The sequence below is a fragment of the Giraffa tippelskirchi genome, chromosome 2 (assembly GCF_054371585.1).
Source record: "Giraffa tippelskirchi isolate mGirTip1 chromosome 2, T2T-mGirTip1v1.2.pri, whole genome shotgun sequence".
NCBI classification, from domain to species: Eukaryota; Metazoa; Chordata; class Mammalia; order Artiodactyla; family Giraffidae; genus Giraffa; species Giraffa tippelskirchi.
The window spans coordinates 153,556,900-153,579,133 of record NC_137276.1 but is presented as its reverse complement, the minus strand read 5'-3'; the positions used below and the strand labels follow the sequence as shown (position 1 = coordinate 153,579,133).

At 40.1% G+C, this 22,234-nt stretch overlaps 1 protein-coding gene and 1 non-coding gene across 2 annotated transcripts in view; both read left to right on the top strand.

Moving 5' to 3' along the window:
* Positions 1-18,479, top strand: part of EHHADH (enoyl-CoA hydratase and 3-hydroxyacyl CoA dehydrogenase) — a 54,388-nt gene extending 35,909 nt beyond the window's left edge. Inside the window, exons 6-7 of the mRNA XM_081571362.1 lie at positions 5,682-6,023; positions 15,234-18,479. Coding sequence (XP_081427488.1) covers positions 5,682-6,023; positions 15,234-16,495 — 1,604 coding nt within the window. The 3' untranslated portion in view covers positions 16,496-18,479. The remainder of the gene's footprint in view (positions 1-5,681; positions 6,024-15,233) is intronic.
* Positions 18,480-21,696: 3,217 nt separating this feature from the next.
* On the top strand, positions 21,697-21,803 carry LOC145539950 (U6 spliceosomal RNA). Its single transcript, XR_014078087.1, has one exon. It is a non-coding gene; the product is annotated as a U6 spliceosomal RNA (small nuclear RNA).
* Positions 21,804-22,234: the final 431 nt, after the last annotated feature.

The following is a 22,234-nucleotide window of genomic DNA, read 5'->3' as shown; positions in this document are numbered from 1 at the left end:
TAAGAAAATACACAAAAATGAAAATAACTTGTTTCCCCCCCAGAATTTCTTAAATGATTTCTGCTTTGGTTTTGATTTTTCCAGCTTGAGGTATAATTTACACACAGTAAAAGTCACCCAGTTTAAACGTAGCAATTCAATGAATTTTTGTAGTAATGTACAGTTGTGTGGCCCTGCTACAATCAAGATATGGTTCAGTCACTCTAAAAAATATGCTCCTGCCTCTTTTAAGTAGATTCCTTCCCCTACCCTTGGCCATAGATGACCACTGGCCTGTTTTCTGTTACTATAGTCTTGTTTTTTAGAATTTCATATAGTGTGTGATCTTTTGTGTCTGGTTTCTCTCACTTAGCAAGATGTTTTTGAGGTTCATGATGTTCTTTAACTTAAAAATATTAATAAAGCAGTCTGAAAGGCATGGTTGAAAAACATACATGTGTGGTTGCACACCTTGTGATTATACTAAAAACTCCTGAATTATAAATTTTGAAATGGTGACTTTTATTGTATGTGAACTAAATCTCAATTTTAAAAAGTACATGTAAAATTGTTGAGTTCTCTTTCTCCATTTGTAAAAATATTTCATTAATTCAACCTATTCTCACCCCCATCATTACCCTCACCCTGCACTGCTGAAATGTTGACCTACAAAAAGAACAAAAGGAAAGGATTAAGAACACTTATTTATATATGATTCATGTTGATGTATGGTAGAAACCAACACAATATTGTAAAAGAATTATCCTCCAATTAAAAAACTTTTTTTAAAGCTATAGTAATAAAGTATGAGTCTGCAAAAAAAAAAGAGAGAGAGAATACTTATTTAGTTTCCACATGCAATAGGCAAGTTGAGAAGGAAGGAAATTTCCAGTGGTCAGTGTTGCAATTGGAGCCAGTTTTGGAAAAAATTGCCGTTTTGGAGCCAGTTATGGGTGGGAGGGGATTGTAGGAGGTTAACATATATATCTAAAAATATGATTTGGGCAGTAGCTGCAAGTTTCTCTATAAACTTAACACACATCCTAGAGAGCTGACTGTGGAAGTTAATTAGCTTCATGCATCTTAATACTCTTGTTACACGAAGCCTCCCTGATGACTGCAGTGCAATGGATTTAGCAGAGCAATTCAGTTGCTTGGCCAAACCAGATTGCTTTGGCTAAACTGGGGAGGGGAAGGTCCTGTCAAATGCGGTGTATTTGCATTTGGCCAGCAGCCTGCTTGTTCCCAAATGGAGTAAGAACCCCTTGTTCCCACAAGTGTAATTCTGGCTTGAGGCTGAAAGTGTGTGCTGTTAGCTGAAGATGAGCACAGAGGGCATCCAAGTGGAAGCCTCAGCTCAGGAACCCAGTGCTCTGTTTGTGTCCCTCCAGCAAACCCTGGTCCTATTACTGTCACTGCCCTGGGCTGTGGTAGGCATTTTTAGTGATTCTTATTCTGCTCAAAGAACTTGATCTGTTTGTTCATTTGGATTTTGTGACTTAAAAAAAGTCTTAGTGGTTTCATCTGTCTTTCTCTTCCATTTTATCTTTTACTCTTTGTAATTTATTTTTACTCTCTGTGAACATTTGTATAAACATGTTTCACAGAAGCAGAGTGGCACTGCCTTACCTAGGAAGCCTAAGCACATATCTAAATCGGGCTTCTTTTTTATGTACCCCAGTTCTTTGGGGACCCCCTCAAGCCCAGAAAAAGTGCAGTTGTTCTGTCTGCTCTTTGCAGAGCTTCTATGAGAGAGAGTCTGTTTATCAGAGTTAGAGAGTCCTGTATGTCTTAGGAAATCATTTTTGTAAACTGCACACTGTACATTGTCTCTCTTTATCCTAGAGAGAGAAAATCTCTTCTTGTCAGCGTACTAGAAAGGAAAAGGGGAAAATAATCATCTTTTCCTCCTTGAGGCATATGATTCACTTATTTTTTAAATGAAAACGTCTGCCTTAGAAAACTTCAAAGAATTAAGAAAAAAATGTGAATGGATCAGGGAAAGAATTCAATTATAAGCATACTTGAATCATTAATTAGCTCCCCTTTTTCCCATTTTTCTGGGGAGCTAGTGCTGGTTCTGACCTGCTCACACTTGCCTCTCTTCTTATGTAGGTACAGCTGAGTGACTTTAAAACTAGCATGTATATAAGGAATACACTTTGAAAACACCATGCCTGTAGACCCAAAGGGGAAATTCTGAATAATTTTGTAGGAATGAAATGAAGTTGTAAAATAATAACATCCATCAATTACAGCCACAGAACAAAAAGGATAGGAAATTGAGCAGGGAAAAACCTCCTAACAGTTGTGCCCTGATCCAACACTCTCTAATAGATACGCTTAGTTTGGTCTGGATAAGTGCTGTGGGGGATCCCAAAATGCCTGTCTGCAGTCTCAGAGGTTCTGAGTATCCCTGGGATACTAGGAGTGTGCCAATTGGCTAAAATTACTGTACACCATTAAGCGTTTTTCTTCTTCCTTTTTTTTCTTTCTCTTCTCACTTCAATCTCTGCCAGGTCAAAGTAGCCAGGAGTTGCAGATGACTTCTGATATGGTGACTGATAAATGCTCTGCTCTTGGACCTCCAAAAGGCTATACCTCAAAAGCAACTATTGAATTTTTTTTTTTTTTTTTTGACTGTACCAGGTCTTAGTTGTGGCATGTGGGATCTTTAGTTGTGGCATGTGGGATCTAGTTCCCTGACCAGGGAATCAAACCTGGGCCCCCCTCTAAGGACGGAGTCTTAGCCATTGGACCACCAGGGAAGTCCCAAAATCAGCTATTGAATTTTTTAAAAATACTCATGTCCAGGCCCCACCCTTAAAGAATCTTAACTGAGTTCACAGTGGAGCATGGGCATCTTTAAAAGTCCTAAAATAACTCTGATGTGCTATGATGTTGAGAATCAGCCCCTGTGATGGTGGGGCTGGTGGTAGCACCACAAGGACAGAGATCCAGCTCTAAGATATCCCAAACCCATCTAAGCCCTGTCCCCACAAAGACTGTACTAGCCACCTGTTGTCATGTGCCACAAAACTGACAGCTCTGACCTCTTTCCTCATCTACTTGATCCTCTCCCCGCCACTTCCCTCTCCCCACTGTCTGTTCTCATCTCTCTTATGGGCCACTAGGAAATTAAATCAGCTGTAGGCCCTGGAAAGGTCTTCTTTCTCTGCTGAGCTTGAAAAAAATTAAGAGTGTTAGTCACTCAGTCACGTCCTACTCTTTGTGACTCTATGGACTATAACCTGCCAGCCTCCTCTGTCCATGGAATTCTCCAGGTAAGAGTACTGGAGTGGGTAGACTTTCCCTTTGCCAGGGATCTTCCTGACCCAGGAATCATACCTTGGTCTCCTGCATTGCAGGCAGATTTTTTACCGTCTGAACCACCAGGGGAGCCCATAAACTGAAGATTGGCTAACTCGCAGGATAACTGAACAATTGTCGCTCAGATGATTAAGAATCTGCCTGCCATGCGGGAGACCCAGGTTGTGTCCCTGGGTTGGGAAGATCCCTTGGAGAAGGGAGTGGCAACCCCGCTCCAGTATTCTTGCCTGGAAAATCCCATGGACAGAGGAGCCTGGTGGACTACATTCCATGGGCTGCAAAGGGTTGGACATGACTGAGTGACTAACACACACACACATATGCTCTTTGGTGAAATATCCACTCAAGTTTTCACCCATTTTTAAAACTGAGGTCTTTGCCTTATTATTATTGAGTCATAAGAGGTCTTTATATACTCTGGATATAGATACTTCATTAGATATTTGATATGCAAGTTGTATTCATTGTCTGTTGCTTGATATAACAAGCTCAGCAAGTGCAACAGTTTAAATAACACAAATGTATTATCTCATCTATCTACAGGTCTGAAGTCTGGTAGGGGTCTCACTGGACTGAAACCAACTGTCAACAGTTGCACTCCTTTCTGAAAGTTCTTGGGGAGAACCTGTTTATTGCTCACTTGAGTTGTTGGCAGAATTCAGTACTTGTGTTGTAGGACCAAGGTTTCCATGTTTTTGCTGGTTGTAAACTGATGGCCATCCCTAGCCTAGAGGAGTGGCTCTTGGCCCCCTTCCTCCACAAAGCCACATTGTCATCAGCGGAACTTTCTGTGTGGCATCTCTCTGACTCTTCCTCTCTCACTACAGCTGAGAGAGGCTCTCCTCTTTTAAGGGTTCATAAAATTAGATCAGGCCTACCTGGATAACAGGGTAAACATCACATCTCAAGGTCTTTAACCTTAATCATATCTGTAGAATCTCTTTGCCATGTAAGATAATATATTCATAGGTTCTGGGGATTAGGAAGTAGATGTTTGGGAAGGGTGTTATTTCACCTACCATGCAAGTATTTTCTCCTAGTCTATGGTTTATTATTTCATTTTCTTAATGATGTTCTTTGAAGTACAAAAGTCTCTAATTTTGATGAAGTCCAACTTAATGAATTTTTTCTTTTGTGGATTGTGCTAAGAATACTTTGCCTAACCAAATGTCATAAAGATTTTTCTTATTTTTTTAAGAAAGTCTTATAGTTTTAACTCTTCAATTTAGATTTATGACCCATATTTGAGTTAATTTTTATATATGGTGCTAGGTAAGGACCTGTTTACTTGTTTCGTGTGGATATTCAGTTGTCCTCAGCATTGTTTGTTTAAAAAAACTCTCCTTTCTCTTACTAAATTGTTTTGGCATCCGTGTTGGAAATCAATTGGTGATGATTGTAAGGGTTTATTTCTTAACTCAGTTTTTCCCGCTGATTTGTATGTCTATCTTTGTGCCAATATTATACTGTTTCCTTTACTAGGTATTTTAAAGTCTTTGTTACTGTAGAGAATGGAGTTAAAATTATTTTGAACTTAAAATACTATTAACTCAGAACTATTTTCCTTAAGCTGGCAGATTAATATAATTAATCTATCATAATGTTATCTTGGCCCTGAAGTAAAAGGAAGATGTAACTTTTATGCCTCAAATAGGTAACTTGAAATTGCTTTGAATCTATTAAATTCTATCTTATGGGACGAAGTTGCGAAGATGTCAGAGATTTTGTTATTAGTGTTACATTAAATATCTTGACAACTGAGTCAGTTGTAGTGAGGTGGAGGAACGTAGAGCCTATTATAAGAAATGAAGTAAGTCAGAGAGAAAAACAAATATCATATGTTAATGCATATATCTGGAATCTAGAAAAATGGTACTGATGAACCTATTTTCAAGGAGGACATAGAGACATAGACATAGAGAATGGACTTGTGGATACAACAGGGGAAAGAGTGGGTGGGATGAATTGAGAAAGTAGCATTGATGTATATACACTATCATGTGTGAAATAACTAGCGGGAAGGTGCTATATAACATAGGGAGCCCAGCCTGGCACTCTGTGATGACTAGGGGAAATAGGGACCAGGAGGGAAATTTAGAGGGGAGGGGAGGGGAGGGAGGCCTAAGAGGGATATGTGTGTGTATATATATATATATGTATGTATGTATAATTATGACTGATTCTCGATATTGTATGGTAGAAACCAATACAACATTATAAAGTAATTTTCCTCCAATTAAAAAGATTTTTGAAAAGAAATACATTAATTAATCATTTAATGGAAAAAATATCTTAAATAGTATTTATTACTATATACACACAATCCTTTGATGTAGGTAACAGTTCCAAATTTTCTTTCTTATTTCTTTTAGATCAATCTCCAGAATCCCGTAGAATCTGCAACATGCCAGTCCCGAGCTTGCCCAACATGGACGACATTCTCAGTGAAGCCCTTCTACAGGTGCGGAAGCGGTACCCTGGGTGCCTGTCTCCGGAGGTCTGTGTCCATGCGATCCAAGCTGCTGTCCAATATCCATATGACGTGGGCAGCAAGAAGGAAAAGGAGCTGGGCCTGTACCTTAATGCCTCAGGGCAGGCCAAGGCCCTGCAATATGCTTTCTTTGCTGAGAGGATGGCAAATAAGTGGTCCACTCCCTCCGGGGCTTCCTGGAAAACAACGTCTGGACAGCCCATCTCCTCAGTTGGTGTTCTAGGTAAGAATATGAGCAATGTCACTCCCCAAATCTGTGTTTGTCAAGTGCTGCCATTTGCTTTGGGCCACCACGTGCCGGGCTCTTTGCTGAACATATCACTTTTTTAGTTGACTTAATTTTCACCCCAGCCCATGAACTATCTTTGCATGTGAGGCTTAGAAACACTAGGCCTTCTCAACAGTGAACTAATTAAACCCAAGTCCTCTAATGCTACATCTATCTGCTTCCAGACTCTAGGCATTTTTAACCTCATTTCTGCCTCTTACATGTCTCTTATCCCTGGGTTTCCCAGCAAGATTATGATGTGTACCACATTTCAAGGTGTGGCCTGTCACTCCTATAGCTAGGGATTGGGAATGAAGGCTGTGTCTTTCTGGCCCTTGCATCCATTCACTTCTCCTGTTTCAAAGCCACTATCCCCAAATTCATCTGAACCTGAAACATGGGCTTCCTTACTTTTTCCCCTTGAAAATTTCTCAAACAAAATGTCTTCTTTCCTCAGAAGCTAGCTCTCTGAATGGCTTCTTTGGGCCACTATCCTAAACTTCACTTAATCTTAGTCTTGGCCCAAGAATGGTCTTGGGTGGATTCCAAATCCCCTGAAATAGTAAGTGGAGTGTTGTATGTATTAGCCTGTATACAGTCTTCTGGGAGAGGAGGTCCAAAGTTTACTAAAAGCACCAACTTTCTTAATCTTCACCAAGCTCTCTAGCACCAGTGCAGTGTGGCTTGGAAGAGCCTTCTCTACATCTTCTCAGTCTGTAGTTGTCTCAGTGAAATTTGGAAATAAAGTAGTGTGTCTTCAATACAAACATACTGTGCTCCTTGTAGCACTGACTCTGTTCACTTGTGATTTTTTTAAGGTGATGGATAAATAGTATGGCAAAGAACTGAGTGTACCTTTTTATATTCCTTCAGCAATACCGATATTTGTTTCTAGTTATGTACTTACCTGTTTCTTCTTTCCTGTATTCCTTCAAGCCAAGAGTAATTAATGCAGAATAATAGTGAAAACTCAAGTTTATCAGTATTGTGTTTGTCAACCATCATTTGAGAATTTCCCTGTTTCCTTATAGTGAGCTTTTTAAAAAGACTTCAGGTTTGTGTCTGGCATGGAATGTTTAAAAGTTCGTGTTTTTTTGAGTATATACCACATTGTTCTGAAAAATATTTCCAAAAGCTTTTAAACCTCATAGAAGACAATGTAGATAAAAATAAAGTCAGAGAGCTAGTCATTTCCCCCTTCTTCATGTTTATCCGCTTCCTGCTCTGCCCGCCTTGGTCTTGGTGATGCAGCCTCCCTCTGTACCCCATGTCCTCTGGAATGCTCCCACAGCCTCATCTGGTTCACCAGTGGCTCTCCCTCTGTCTCCTGCCTGAAACCTGACTTACCCCGGGCACTTGCTTCTCCTGCAGCCCTCTCAAGAATGCTGTTGCTTCTTCCCACAGTCCCTGGACTTCACTGTCACTTCCCACTTCCCCTCTCAGACCAGGACCCCCTTCTGGACACTCTTCCTCTGTGGTCCCGCCATCTCTCTGCCTGCTCTATCCCTCCTCATCACTGTCCATGCTCTCCTGCCTTGGCTCTCATTTTAGTACCTGGCTCACAGTTATCCACTTTGGCCCAAATCCTGCTGCTGTTCTTGTTGTCCTCATCCCCTGTGTGGAGAATCCATCCAGCCCTGTTGCATCCAGCCTGGTTCCTTCGCCTCCTCAGATCCAGTGACGTTCGCCTCACTTCACTTCCGTGACCCACACTTCGGGCTTCACCATGAGCATTTCTCCACCACTGAAATGTGAACTCATACTTTTTCACTACAACCTTGTGTTTTTCTACATCCCTTTCTCAGTTATTCCAACTGCATCCGTTACTTGATCAGCTCTTTTAATCTTTACTTTCTTCTCTATTCAGTTTTCATTTCCAGTCATCATTTCAGCTACTCTCTTGCCAACATCCTCAAAAGCCATGACTCATTGTCCTTTCATTGGGCCCCCTGGAAAACCCCAGCCCTGATGAGCCCAGGTTTGCGCTTCAGTGAGCCTGTGACCTCAGATTGGGTCAGCACCACTGCAAGTCCACCTCTTTCACCTCGCCTGGGCTCTTAGGGCTGTCAGAAGGGGAGAAGACTGCTGTTGACTAGACACTGAAGAGCCAGTAGTCAAAGCATCCTTTAATCCTTTATTTACTTCTCTGAGTAGAAGGGGTTCTTGACGAGATTTAATTCCAGGGTAGTTAAAGGCAGTGACTTGGTCTAGGAGCAGGACTCCTGGTTCTTGTCTGTGTGTGTTTAGTGAGGAAAATTTAGGAAACTAAATTCAATATACATACAGTATTGACCTATGAAAACATAATTACCAACAGTGAAAAGCTTGGTCTTTCAGCCCTGTTTTCTTGAGAACTTTGAGACCACAAGGTTGTGGGAAGTTAGTGAAGAACTTCTTGAAGGAAACAGTTACTGGTTTCATGTAGATTTTTAGTGATTAAATGAAAAAATATCAGTTTATAGAACTGAAGAAGATCTAAAATAATAGCTGATACTTGTTTTTTTTTCCCCTGCAACAAGACATTGTTTATTAATCAGAAGAGCAGCAAGGATAATTCTGCTTTAGATTAAAAGCTGCATTTCAAGGGCTCAAGTTCAGGCTTCCCTGGTGGTTCAGTGGTAAAGAATCCACTTGCCAATGCAGGGAATGTAGGTTCGATCCTTGGTCTGGGAAGATCCCATGTGCTATGGAGCAGCTAAGCCCCTGCACCGCGACTATTGAGCCTGTGCTCTCGATTCTAAGAACTGCAGCTATTAAGCCCACACTCTAGAGCCTGTGCTCCACAGCAAGAGAAGCCACCACAATGAGAAACCTGTGCACTGCAACTAGAGAATAGCCCTCACTCACTGCAACTAGAGAAAAACCCACACAAAGCAATGAAAACCCAGCATAGCCATAAATAAATAAATAAAAAAATATAAAAAAAGGTCCAAGTTCTGTTTCCAGGTTCTCTAATAGGAGTGATAAGGCTAGTACCTTATAGCCTTCTACTTTGTAGAAGTACCAACTTCTACAGAGAGCTGTTACATGCTTTGTCTGATTTGATCTTCACCAAAACTCATGAGATCAGAGGTTCAAACAATCACATTCCCAATTTGAAGAATTTGGAAACTAGGACTCTGAGTATAGTGACTCCAAGTCACATGCTGAAGGCATGGGTAGGACTATAACTCAACCAACTGTTCTTAAAAATCCTTCCCATCCTTCTATTCCTACTTGAGAAACCATATATTCTGTATGTTAAGGGTGCAGGCTCTTCACATGACCTGGGTTCGGACCCCAGCACACCTGCTTGCTAGGTGTCAGACCTCAGGGAATTTACGTACGTCTTCAGTTTGCTCATTTGTAAAGTGGGTTAAATGATAGGACTTAACTCATAGGGTTGTGGTGAGGATCAAGAGTTAATACATGCAAAATGCTTTAAAGCATTTCTAATGTGTTCCTTATGAACACTCAATAAGCTTTAAGTTTTTTTTTTTTAAGCTTTACTATTAATAGTATAAGGTAATTTAACATGGAAGCTTTCACGCTTACAAGGAAGTGAGTAAAATTATAGCTAAGACACTTCTAGAAAGCGTTAGTCTGGCCCACTCTGTGGTTAGGACTATGAGCTGTCTGGAGCCCCGAAGGTCCTTCAGCAGACCTGCTCTGAGAGGTGAGTGCAAGGAGCTGTACTCACCCTCACCAGGTCGCTTTCCTTCTCTGCTGTGTTCGGTTCTATCATCTGTATCATGTTATACTTTACAAAGCACTTTCACGTAAACTTCTCATGAATCCTTATTGTTCCTGTGAGATTGTACTCTCTACATGGTAGGAATTTTATATGAAGCTTGGGACTGAAAGCCAGGGGGCCAGGGTTTTGAACCCCCAACTCTACCTCCTGTTTCTGCAGGCTAAAGTTTAGGATACAATCTGCTACAGCAGTGAGAACTATCCAGCCTTCTTGTTACTGAGGGAAACACAGATGTTTAGTAAATTTGCAAAACTGTTTTAAATAATTCAATATATGTATTAAATAATTTAATATGATTTAAAAATTAAATATATTCCAGAGGAACTAAATCAATAATTTCTAATGATTGATAACATACTATATTCAAAACCTATCCTCACAAGGGCTTAAGAGATATAAATTATTATATATGTAATAAATAAGTTACAAGGATACACTGTACAGCACAGAGAATATGACCAATGTTTTATAATAACTTTAAATGGAATATAATTTATAAAAATCTGAATCACTATGTTATATACCTAACACTAATATAATATTGTAAGTCAACTATACTTCAATTTTTTAAAAAAGACCTAAAGCTAGTCAGTGTGACGTGCAGAAGAGTGATATGTACATAGCTTTCACTAAACTGTTTCATCCACAGCAGGTTGGTCAGGTAACAGATAACCTGCTGCTGTAACAGATAACGGTCTCAACAGCTTAACACAATAATGATTTATTTCCTCCTCACTCTCAGGATAATTCTAAAATCAGGTTCTTTCCAACTAGTGGTACTACCATTCTCCTGGACAAGGGTCAGCAAACTTTTTCTGTAAAGTGCTAGATTGTAAATGTTTTAGGCTTTGGGAGCCTTACCTTCTCTACTGCAACTACTCAACTCTGCTGTTGAGGACGCGTATAGCCACAGACCATATAAAAACAAATCAGTGTGATTAATTCCAGTAACACTTTATTTATGGACACTGAAATTTGAATTTGATATCATTTTCAGGTATCACAAAATATTCTTACTCTTTAATTTTCAATTATTTAAAATGTAAAACCATTCTTAGCTCACAGGCAGTACAAAAGCAGGCAGTGGGCTGGATGTGACCTGCAGGCGAACACCTGCTCTAGGGGCTCCTCCAAGCCCTCAGAGTTGATCTCTGCATCCTCTGTACCCAGGTGGTCATGAAGGATCTTGTAGGAGATTTTAGGGGCCAGTTGTGATCCCATACCACCCTTCCCCCATTTCCTTGACCAGAATTAGTTACAGGCCCTACTGGGATATAAGAGGTCTAGAAAGTATAGCCTCCTATGTGCCCAAGAAGAAAATGAAATGGTGTGGGGAAGAAACGGCAACATATTTGCCATCAAATAATTTTTCTATATTTTCCATTCTTCTTGCCTTTCTTTAAAATATTTCTCACTTTCCTTTTCCCTTCCCCAGCCAGGTGGTTCATCATTTCCAATTTCACTGTTTCAGTATGACCTTTCTTTAAGTATTTCTTCAAATATTTCTTCTCCATCTTGAAGCTTTTCTTGACTCATCTAACCAAAAATAATATCTTTCCTTTGAAGCACCAAAGAACTTCTCTCATTACTTACCTTACCTTATATGGTGAATATTTGTGAACTTTTCTTCCTCCCATCGCTAGATTATAAGATCCCTGAGGGTTGTGTTAGTGTTAGTTGCTCAGTTGTGTCCAACTCTTTGCGACCCCATGGACTGTAGGCCGCCAGGCTCCTCTGTCCATGGAATTCTCTAGGCAAGAATACTGGAATGGGTAGCCATTTCCTTCTCCAAGGGAGCTTTCCAACCCAGGGATTGAACCCTGGTCTCCTGCATTGCAGGCAGATTCTTTAACATCTGAGCCATCAGGAAAGCCCTGAGGGTTGGTACTACACAGATTTTTAATTACAGTTTTCTTGAGATGAAACTCATATATGATGAAATTGACCCATTTAAAGAGTAGAGTTCAACATAAAATGATGCAGCTGCTATGAAAAACAGTACGGCAATTCCTTCAAAAATTAAAAATAGAATTACCATACAATCCAACAATTCCAGTTCTGGGCATATCCAAAAGAACTGAAGGCAAGAACTCAAACAGATATTTGTCCACTCATGTACATAGCAGAATTTTTCCCAATAGTGGCATAATGGCAACCCAAATGTCCATTGACAGATGAATGGATAAACAAAATGTGCTACATATATATATTCAAAGGGATAATATTCAGCCTTAAAAGGTGGGGAATTCTGACACATACTACATGAATAAACCTGAGGCTCTTCTGCTAAGTGAAATGAGCTAGTCACAAAGGGACAAATACTATTTGATTCCACTTATATGAGGTATCTAGAGTACTCACAATTATAGAGTATAGAATGATGATTGCCAGGTAGAGAAATGGGGAGTTCTGGTTTAATGAGCAGTTTCAGTTCTACAGGATGAGAAGAGTTCTAGAGATAGATGGTGCAAGATGGTGCTGGTTACACAGCTTTGTAAATGTGCTTAATGCCACTGAACTGTACACATAAAAATGGTTATGATGTTAAGTTTTGTGTTATATGTATCTTACTATAAAATACATAGTAACAATGTCACCAAAAAAGGAGCACACTTAAGTTGTTTTTAGATATTTGTAAAGCTGTCCAACCATTGCCACAATTTTATTTTATTTTTTTAGACTTAAAAACAATTTTTTTTAAATTTTTTGGCTATGCTCCATGGCCTGTGGGATCTTAGTTCCCCGACGAGGGATTGAACCCGTGGCCCCTGCATTGGAAGTGTGCAGTCTTAACCACTGGATTGCCAGGGAAGTATGCCACAGACAATTTTAGAACCTTTTCATCACCCTAAAAAGAAACCCTGTACCCATTAGCAATCATTCCTCAGTCCCCTTCCTCCCAGCTCCTGACAACTACTAATCAATTTTCTATCTCTATGGATTTCCCTATTCTGAACATTTCATATAAATAGAATCATATAACATGTAACCTTTTGTGTCCAACTTTAACTCAGCATAATGTTTTTTAAGGCCCATCCACACTATAGGATGTATCATTTACTTTTACAGCTGAGTGATTTTTCCAAAGGAGAGATATATTGTCTATGCATGCTCAGTCGTATCCCATTTTTTTGGACCCTATGGACTGTAGCCTGCCAGGCTCTTCTGTCCATGGGATTCTCCAGACAAGAATAGTGCACTGGGTTGTCATGCCCTTCTCCAGGGGATCTTCCTGACCTAGGGGTCCAACCTGTGTCTCCTGCCTTTGCAGGTGGATTCTTTACCACTGAAACCACCTGGGAAGCCCCAGAAAGAGATGCTACCTTTTGTTTATTTATGTTGATGGACATTTGGCTTGCTTCTTCTTTTTAATTTAATTTCACTTATTTGGCTGCGCCTGGCCTTAGTGGCAGCACACAGGATCTTCTAACTTTGTTGAGGTACGTGAGGATGTGAACTCTTAATTGCAGCATGTGGGATCTGAGAAGGGTTCAAACTTAAGCCCCCTGCGCTGGGAACATGGAGTCTTAGCCACTGGACCACCAGGGAAGTCCCTGCCTTATTTCTTTTTTCTGGCTATTTTGAATAATGTTACTATCAACATTTGTATATAAGTATTGTGTGGACGTATGTCTTCATTTCTCTTGAATTATGTATATAACTACCTACTTACCTACCCATATGCTAACTCCATGTTAAACATTTTGAGGAACCTCCAACTTGTTTTCTATAGCAGCAGCACCATTTTACAATTTGCCATCAGTGAATCAGTGAATCAATTTCTCCATATTCTCACCAGAACTTGTTATTATCTGTCTTTTTAATTATGGCTCTCATACTTTGGCCACCTCATGCGAAGAGTTGACTCATTGGAAAAGACCCTGATGCTGGGTAGGATTGGGGGCAGGAGGAGAAGGGGACGACAGAGGATGAGATGGTTGGATGGCATCACCGACTCAATGGACATGGGTTTGGGTAGACTCCGGGAGTTGGTGATGGACAGAGAGGCCTGGCGTGCTGCAATTCATGGGGTCGCAAAGAGTCGGACATGACTGAGCGACTGAACTGAACTGAGTGGGTATGAAGTGGTAACTCACTGGGATTTTGATCTATATTTCCTAAATGACTAGTAGCGTTAGGCATCTCTTTATATGCTTATTGGCCATTTGTATATCTTCTTTGGAGAAATGTTTATTAGATCCTTTGCCTAATTTTAAATTCAGTTGTCTTTTTACTGTTGAGTTCAAGTTCTTTATATATTCTGATACAAGTGCCTTATCTGATATATGATTTGAAAATATTTTCTCCCATCCTGTGGGTTTTTTTCACTTTCTTTTTTGTGTCCTTTGAAACACAGAAGTTTTTAATTTTGATGACATCCAATTTTTTTTTTATTGCTTGTGTTCTTGATGTCATTTCTAAGAAATCATTGCCTAATCCAAGGTCATGAAGATTTCCTCATAAGAGTTTTATAGTTTTAGCTCTTACTTTGGTGTTTGACCATTTTAAGTTAATTTTTATGTATGGTGTGAAGTAGAAGTTCAACATCATTCTTTTATGTGTGAATATCCAGTTGTCCCAGCACCATTTGTTGAAAAAGTATTCTTTCCCCATTGGATTATATTGGCACCTTTGTTAAAAATTTATTTTCCATACATGTATGAATTTATTTCCAGACTCTCAATTCTATCTCATTGATCTATATGTCTGTCCTTTATGCCACTGTCACACTGTCTTGAATACTGTAGATTTGTCAAAAGTTTTGAAATTGGGAAGAATGAATCTTAAAACTTTGTTCTTTTTTTTTTTCTATACTGTTTTGGCTATTCTGCATTTCTTGTATTTCTATATGACTTTTAGAATCAGCTTGTTAATTTCTGCACAATACCAGTTGGACTTTTGATAGTTGCTGCACTGAATCTGCAGATTGACTTGGGTAGTATTGCCACCTTAACAATATTGTCTTCTGATCCACGAACATGGGATATCTTTCAATATATTTAGGTTTTCTTTCATTTCTTTCAATAATGTTCTTTGGTTTCTCATGTGCAAGTCTTAAAGTTCTTCCTCAAATTTATTCTGAAGTATTTTATTCTTTTTAATGCTATTAAAAGTGGAATTGTTTTCTTAATTTCATATTTAAATTGTTTATTATAGAAATACAATTGATTTTTATATATTGATCTTGCACCCTACAATCTTGCTGAACTTGTTTACTATTTCTAATAGTGTGTGTGTGAATCCTCTTTATTGTTATACCCCCCAGAGCACTTAATACAGTTCCTAACATTAACTAGTATTCAATCCACCTGTAGTCCTTGAGTTGCTATCTTTGAATGCCACGTTTCCACAGAAACCTTCCATTCACTGAATAATTTCCCATTTTCCAATACCACTGAATCATTCTTCTTCTCTTTCACTCTTATCTGCAGGCTTAGGAACAATGGGCCGAGGCATTGTCATTTCTTTTGCAAAGGCCCAGATCCCCGTGATTGCCGTAGAATCAGACAAGAAGCAGCTAGAGACTGCAAGCAAGATAATAACCTCCATCTTGGAAAAGGAAGCATCCAAAATGCAGCAGAGTGGCCACCCTTGGTCAGGACCAAAACCCAGGTTAACTACATCTATGAAAGAGCTCAGTGGTGTAGATTTAGTCATTGAAGCAGTATATGAGGAAATGAACCTGAAGAAGCGTGTCTTTGCTGAACTATCAGCTGTATGCAAGCCAGAAGCATTTTTATGCACCAACACTTCAGCCCTGGACATTGATGAGATTGCTTCTTCCAGTGACCGTCCTCACTTGGTCATTGGCACCCACTTCTTCTCACCAGCTCATGTCATGAAGTTGTTAGAGGTTATTCCTAGCCGATTCTCTTCCCCCACCACCGTTGCCACGGTTATGAATTTATCAAAAAAGATTAAGAAGATTGGAGTAGTTGTAGGCAATTGTTTTGGATTTGTTGGGAATCGAATGCTGAGGTCTTATTATGATCAGACATACTTCTTATTAGAAGAAGGCAGTAAACCAGAGGAGATAGATGAGGTGCTGGAAGAGTTTGGTTTCAAAATGGGACCTTTTAGAGTGTCTGATCTTGCTGGGTTGGATATAGGTTGGAAATCCCGCAAAGGGCAAGGTCTTACTGGACCTACATTGCCTCCAGGAAGTTCTGCCCGGAAACGAGGTGGCCAGAGATATTGTCCAATTCCTGATATGCTGTGTGAGTCAGGACGGTTTGGTCAGAAGACAGGTAAGGGTTGGTACCTTTATGATAAGCCCCTGGGGAGGATTCACAAACCTGATCCCTGGCTTTCTCAATTTCTGGCACAGTACAGGGAAAGCTATCACATCGAACCACGTATCATTAGCCGGGATGAGATCCTCGAACGCTGCCTATATTCACTTATCAATGAGGCATTCCGCATCTTGGGAGAAGGGATGGTGGCTACCCCAGAGCACATTGATGTTGTCTATTTACACGGGTATGGATGGCCAAGGCACAGGGGTGGGCCCATGTTCTATGCTTCCACAGTTGGGTTGCCCACGGTGCTAGAGAAGTTGCAGAAATACCACAGGCAAAATCCTGATATTCCCCAACTGGAGCCTTGTGACTATCTAAAAAAACTGGCTTCCCAGGGAAACCCTCCTCTGGAAGAGTGGCAAAGCTTGACAGGACCCCCCAGCAGTAAACTGTGACTCAGCCTTTCAGGTTTTGCCTTACCTGCTGGCATTGGGCAACGCTCACTGAATTTCATAGAAACTAATCCAAAGAGATCCAAAGTAAGATTGCTCTGAAATACAAAATGAAAGGAATAATCAGTTGGTTAAAACTCCTCTTTGGATCTTCTGTTGGATGATTCTAATGGGTCAAATCTTCAGGAATGTGCTTCTTATGCCGGGGATCTGTCTATCAGATAAGTGATTTCAATTGCGGTGAATAAACTTGTTTTAACATTGTAATAGCTAAGGAGAGAGGCTCGGGAATGATTTGAGGTTCCCAGTTCCTTGATCATTTGAGAAACATGTCATCAATTATTAATTGATAAATGCATAAATTTATGTTGAGTCTTTCATCCTCACACACGTGGCAGTGATAGGAAATCTTATGGACCCTTCATTCAACAGATCCTCATTGTTCATCCCTAAGCATCTTGCACAACACTTAACAGACCTAAAACCTGGAGGGGCATTTATCCAGCAAGGAAGCCTGTGATAAAGTTCAGTTCAGAGTCTCAGAGGTAGAGCAGAGATGGTTGGCAGGGTAGGGTCCGCAGTAGGGGTCTCTATGCGTGAGCTTGGAAAGCTGCCCAGGGAGAGGCCAAGGCAATAGCCGGGGCAAAGTTTCAATGGCAGAAGGGTGTTGAAGTTTAGGCAAAACACAGTTGGGAGTTAGTGATGAAACCACACACTTCAGACCAGAATGGGGAGTCAAAGGAGCTTAGAAAGTCACACTCAAATTTATCATTTCTGTCCAAGGCCCATGTGCATAGCTGTCCTTGCTGCTTGCAAGATGCTCAGTAATGTCTGATGATAATTTCCTCAAGACCACTAGATGTCTTTATTTACCCTTCCATTCAAGCAGCAGTAATGGAAAGTAAACTCCGGGAGATTGTGAAGGACAGGGAAGCTTGGAGTGCTGCAGTCCTTGAGGTCGCAGAATAGGACACAGTTGAGTGACTAAACAACAACAAACTGTTAACTTAGTGTAAGGTGGGAATCCCAGGGATCTAACCTCCTCTAATTCTGTGATAAAGTAATAATACCAGTTTCCTGGTCATGGGAAGCCTTTGTGACGTTGAGTATGAAATGGTTGAATCCTGACAAGTCTAAAATTATTGAAAAACAAATTTTGTGTAATTTTGTTATAAGAATTCTTCTCTTTTTACTTTTTGCCTTGTTTGGTTAAAAGTTGAGGGACTAGTCAACACAATAACTTGTACACAAATGTTTAGAGCAGAACTATTCATAACAGCTCCAAATTGGAAACAATCCAAGTGTCCATCAACTGATGAATGCATAAATAAAATGTAAACTGGCCATACAGTAGGATATTATTTAGTCATAAAAAGAAGAGAAGTGCTAATACATGCTACAACATGATGAATCTTGAAAATATTATGCTAAGTGAAAAAATAGGCAAATCTATTGAGATAGAAAGCAGATTACAGTTTGCCAAAGGCTGAATGATTGGGGGTAGGGAACAGGGTGTGGCTGCTGATGGGAGAAGGCAATGGCAACCCACTCCAGTACTCTTGCCTGGAAAATCCCATGCACTGAGGAGCCTGGGAGGCTGCAGTCTATGGGGTCGCGAAGAGTCAGACACGACTGAGCAACTTCACTTTCACTTTTCCCTTTCATGCATTGGAGAAGGAAATGGCAACCCACTCCAGTATTCTTGCCTGGAGAATCCCAGGGACGGTGGAGCCTGGTGGGCTGCCATCTATGGGGTCGCACAGAGTCGAACACAACTGAAGCGACTTAGCAGCAGCAGCAGCAGCTGATGGGTACAGAGTTTCTTGCTGGGTTAATGAAAATGTTCTGAAATTATTGTTTTGATGGTTGCATAACTCTGTAGATCTACTCAAAACCATTGAGCTGTATACCTTAAATGTGTGAACTGTATGGTATGTGAATTATATCTTAATCAAGTTAATAAACAAGTAAGCAACTTGTTTACTTACTTAGGAAGTCTTGTGGATCCTTCTTTCAACAGATACTCTGTGCATCTGTGAACATCTTGCACAGCACTTGGCATATCTAGAATCTGGAGGGGCATTAATCCAGCAATTCCTTTTCATACAAGGAAACAAATAGGCTTAGGTTATTGTCCTTCAAGGTGATGTGAGTGAATTGGTTTTTACAATATTTTCACCAATGAACCCAAACAAAATTACCAAAAGTTCTAACAGAGAAATCTTGAATGAAGATAGTACAAGCTTTCATTGTAAAAAGTAAACCAAAAACAAATAAAAAAAACTTTTAGAATGTGCTTTGAATTGTAGTTCAATTTAGAATAATTTTTGATATATGTATTGTTGGAGTTTATATAATTAAAGAAATAAATAGAAAAAATTTGTGAAAATAGTAACTCTGCAAAGTGACTTAGTTTTAAATTAATGTAAATTTGTTTCAAATTAATAAACACACATAACTTTTTCTTCTTTAGACCTTGAGTAGATTTCAATTTTGAGCTCTTTTTTCTTTTTTTTTGAGTTCTTAAAACTTATTTTCCTCCTACATTCTCCTCTAGATCGGGGTTTTGACACTGCTAAGTCGCTTCAGTCGTGTCTGACTCTGTGCAACCCTATAGACGGCAGCCCACCAGGCTCCGCCGTCCCTAGGATTCTCCAGGCAAGAATACTGGAGTGGGTTGCCATTTCCTTCTCCAGTGCATAAAAGGGAAAAGTGAAAGTGAAGTCGCTCAGTCGTGTCTGACTCTTAGCGACCCCATGGACTATAGCCTACCAGGCTCCTCCGTCCATGGGATTTTCCAGGCAAGAGTACTGGAGTGGGGTGCCATTGCCTTCTCCGGTTTTGACACTAGAGTGTCTATAAATAGATTTTTATGAGTCCATAATCCCTGAAACTTTATGCTAATATTTGTGTGTATGTATCTGACTGCATTTCTTAGAAAAAGTACCATATCTTATTTTATATCATATTCTCTGAAGTGTCTGTGACCCAATAAATGTTAAGGACCAACATTTTTTACGTATCATGGGAAGAAGAAATATGAGTTCATTTATCCTTATTTGCTATCAAAGGAGGCAAAACTGATTCAAACTATTGGGTTCTGCAGACAGCAGTGGTTAATATGAAGAAACCTTTCCAGGATATACTATCCAATTATTGAAAATGCACTTGTTTAAGGCTTATTTTGTTGTTATTAAAAATTTTTAAACTATCTTTCAAAAAAATCTCCTTCTGAATGACATTTTAAAAATGTGTTCTAATAGTAATTGACTCTGACATGAACTACATATTAGAAGCACTCTTGAAGCTTTGCCATAATACTCCAGCTTTGAAGATGAGACTAATGATGTTCCTTAAATCAGAAAGGCCACTGTGCAGCTGCAATTGCTATCTGCTTATTCGTTTCCAGCAGAAACAGGTGTGCTAACAAGAAAGAGAGTGAGAGATCCTAACTCCCTTGATTAATGATGTTACAGAAATGTGCCTACAAATCATACTCCACAGCACTGTTTTTCAGTCTCTTTGCGACCCTATGGCCTGTAGTACGCCAAGTTTCTCTGTCCTCCACCATCTCCTGGAGTTTGCTCAAATTCATGTCCATTGAGTCAGTGATGCCATCCAACCATCTCATCCTCTGCTGCCCCCTTCTCCTCCTGCCCTCAGTCTTTCCCAGCATCAGGGTCTTTTCCAATGAGTTGGCTCTTTGCATCAGGTGGCCAAAGTATTGAAGCTTCAGCAACAGTCCTTCCAATGAATTTTCAGGGTTGTTTCTTTTAGGATTGACTGGTTTGATCTCCTTGCAGTCCAAAGGACTCTCCAGAATCTTCTCCAGTGCCACAGTTCAAAAGCATCAGTTCTTTGTGCTGAACCTTCTTTATGGTCCAGCTCTCACATCTGTACATGACTACTGGAAAAATCGTAGTTTTGACTATACGGACCTTTGCTGGCAAAGTGATGTCTCTGCTTTTTAATATGCTATCTACATTTGTTGAGCTTCCCTGGTGACTCAGATGGTAAAGCATCTGCCTACAATGTGGGAGACCTGGGTTCGATCCCTGGTCATAGCTTTTCTTCCAAGAGCAAGTGTCTTTTAATTTCATGGCTGCAGTCACAGTCCATTGTGATTTTAGAGCCCAAGAAAATAAAGTCTGTCACTGTTTCCACTGTTTCCCCATCCATTTGCCATGAAGTGATGGGAACAGATGCCATGATCTTAGTATTTTGAATGTTGAGTTTTAAGCCAGGTTTTTCACTCTCCTCTTTCACCCTCATCAAGAGGCTCTTTAGTTCCTCTTCACTTTTTGCTGTAAGGGTGGTATTATCTGCATATTTGAGGTAACTGATATCTCTCCTGGCAATCTTGGTTCCAGCTTGTGCTTCATCCAGTCCGACATTTCACATGATGCACTCCACATGATGTACTCTGCAGGGTGACAATATATAGCCTTGAGGTACTCCCTTCCCAATTTTGAACCAGTCAGTTGTTCCATGTCTGGTTCTAACTTGCTTCATGACCTGCATACAAGCTTCTCAGGAAGCAGGTAAGGTGGTCTGGTATTCCTATCTGTTTAAGAATTTTCCACACAGTTGTGATCCACAGTCAAAGGCTTTCAGTTCAGTTCAGTCGCTCAGTCATGTCTGACTCTTTGCGACCCCATGAACTACAGCATGCCAGGCCTCCCTGTCCATCACCAACTCCCGGAGTCCACCCAAACCCATGTCCATTGAGTCGGTGATGCCATCCAACCATCTCATCCTCTGTCGTCCTCTTCTCCTCCTGCCCTCAATCTTTCCCAGCATCGGGGTCTTTTCAAATGAGTCAGCTCTTTGCATCAGGTGGCCAAAGTATTGGAGTTTCAGCTTCAACATCGATCCTTCCAATGAACACTCAGGACTGATTTCCTTTAGGATGGACTGGTTGGACCTCCTTGCAAAGGCTTTAGCATTGTCAGTGAAGCAGAAATAGATGTTTTTCTGGAATTCCCTGGCTTTCTCCATGATCCAATGATTGTTGGCAATTTTATCTCTGGTTCCTCTGCCACTTGGGAACCTGAAATTTCTAGAGTCTTACACTTGTGCTTAAAATAGACACTTAGAAAGTCAGAAACATTGCAGACTCATTAGATTAGCTGAACTCTCTTGGTAGCCATTGAAGAGATTAATCCAAATCAAGTTCTCTTGACTATGTTTAAAAACAACTTTTAGTGCTTGCTTCAGCAGCACATATACTAAAATTGGAATGACACAGAGAAGATTAGCATGGCCCCTGCGCGAGGATGACATGCAAATTCGTGAAGCGTTCCATATTTTTGTCAACCACTTGTAAAAGAATGAAACTAGAACACTTTCTAACACCATACACAAAAATAAACTCAAAATGGATTAAAGATCTAAATGTAAGACCAGAAACTATAAAACTCCTAGAAGAAAACATAGGCAAAACACTCTCTAGCATAAATCACAGCAGGATCCTCTATGACCCACCTCCCAGAATATTGGAAATAAAAGCAAAAATAAACAAATGGGACCTAATTAAAATTAAAAGCTTTTGCACAACAAAGGAAACTATAAGCAAGGTGAAAAGACAGCCTTCAGAATGGGAGGAAATAATAGCAAACGAAGCAACGGACAAAGAATTAATCTCAAAAATATACAAGCAACTCCTGCAGCTCAATTCCAGAAAAATAAATGACCCAATCAAAAAGTGGGCCAAAGAACTAAACAGACACTTCTCCAAAGAAG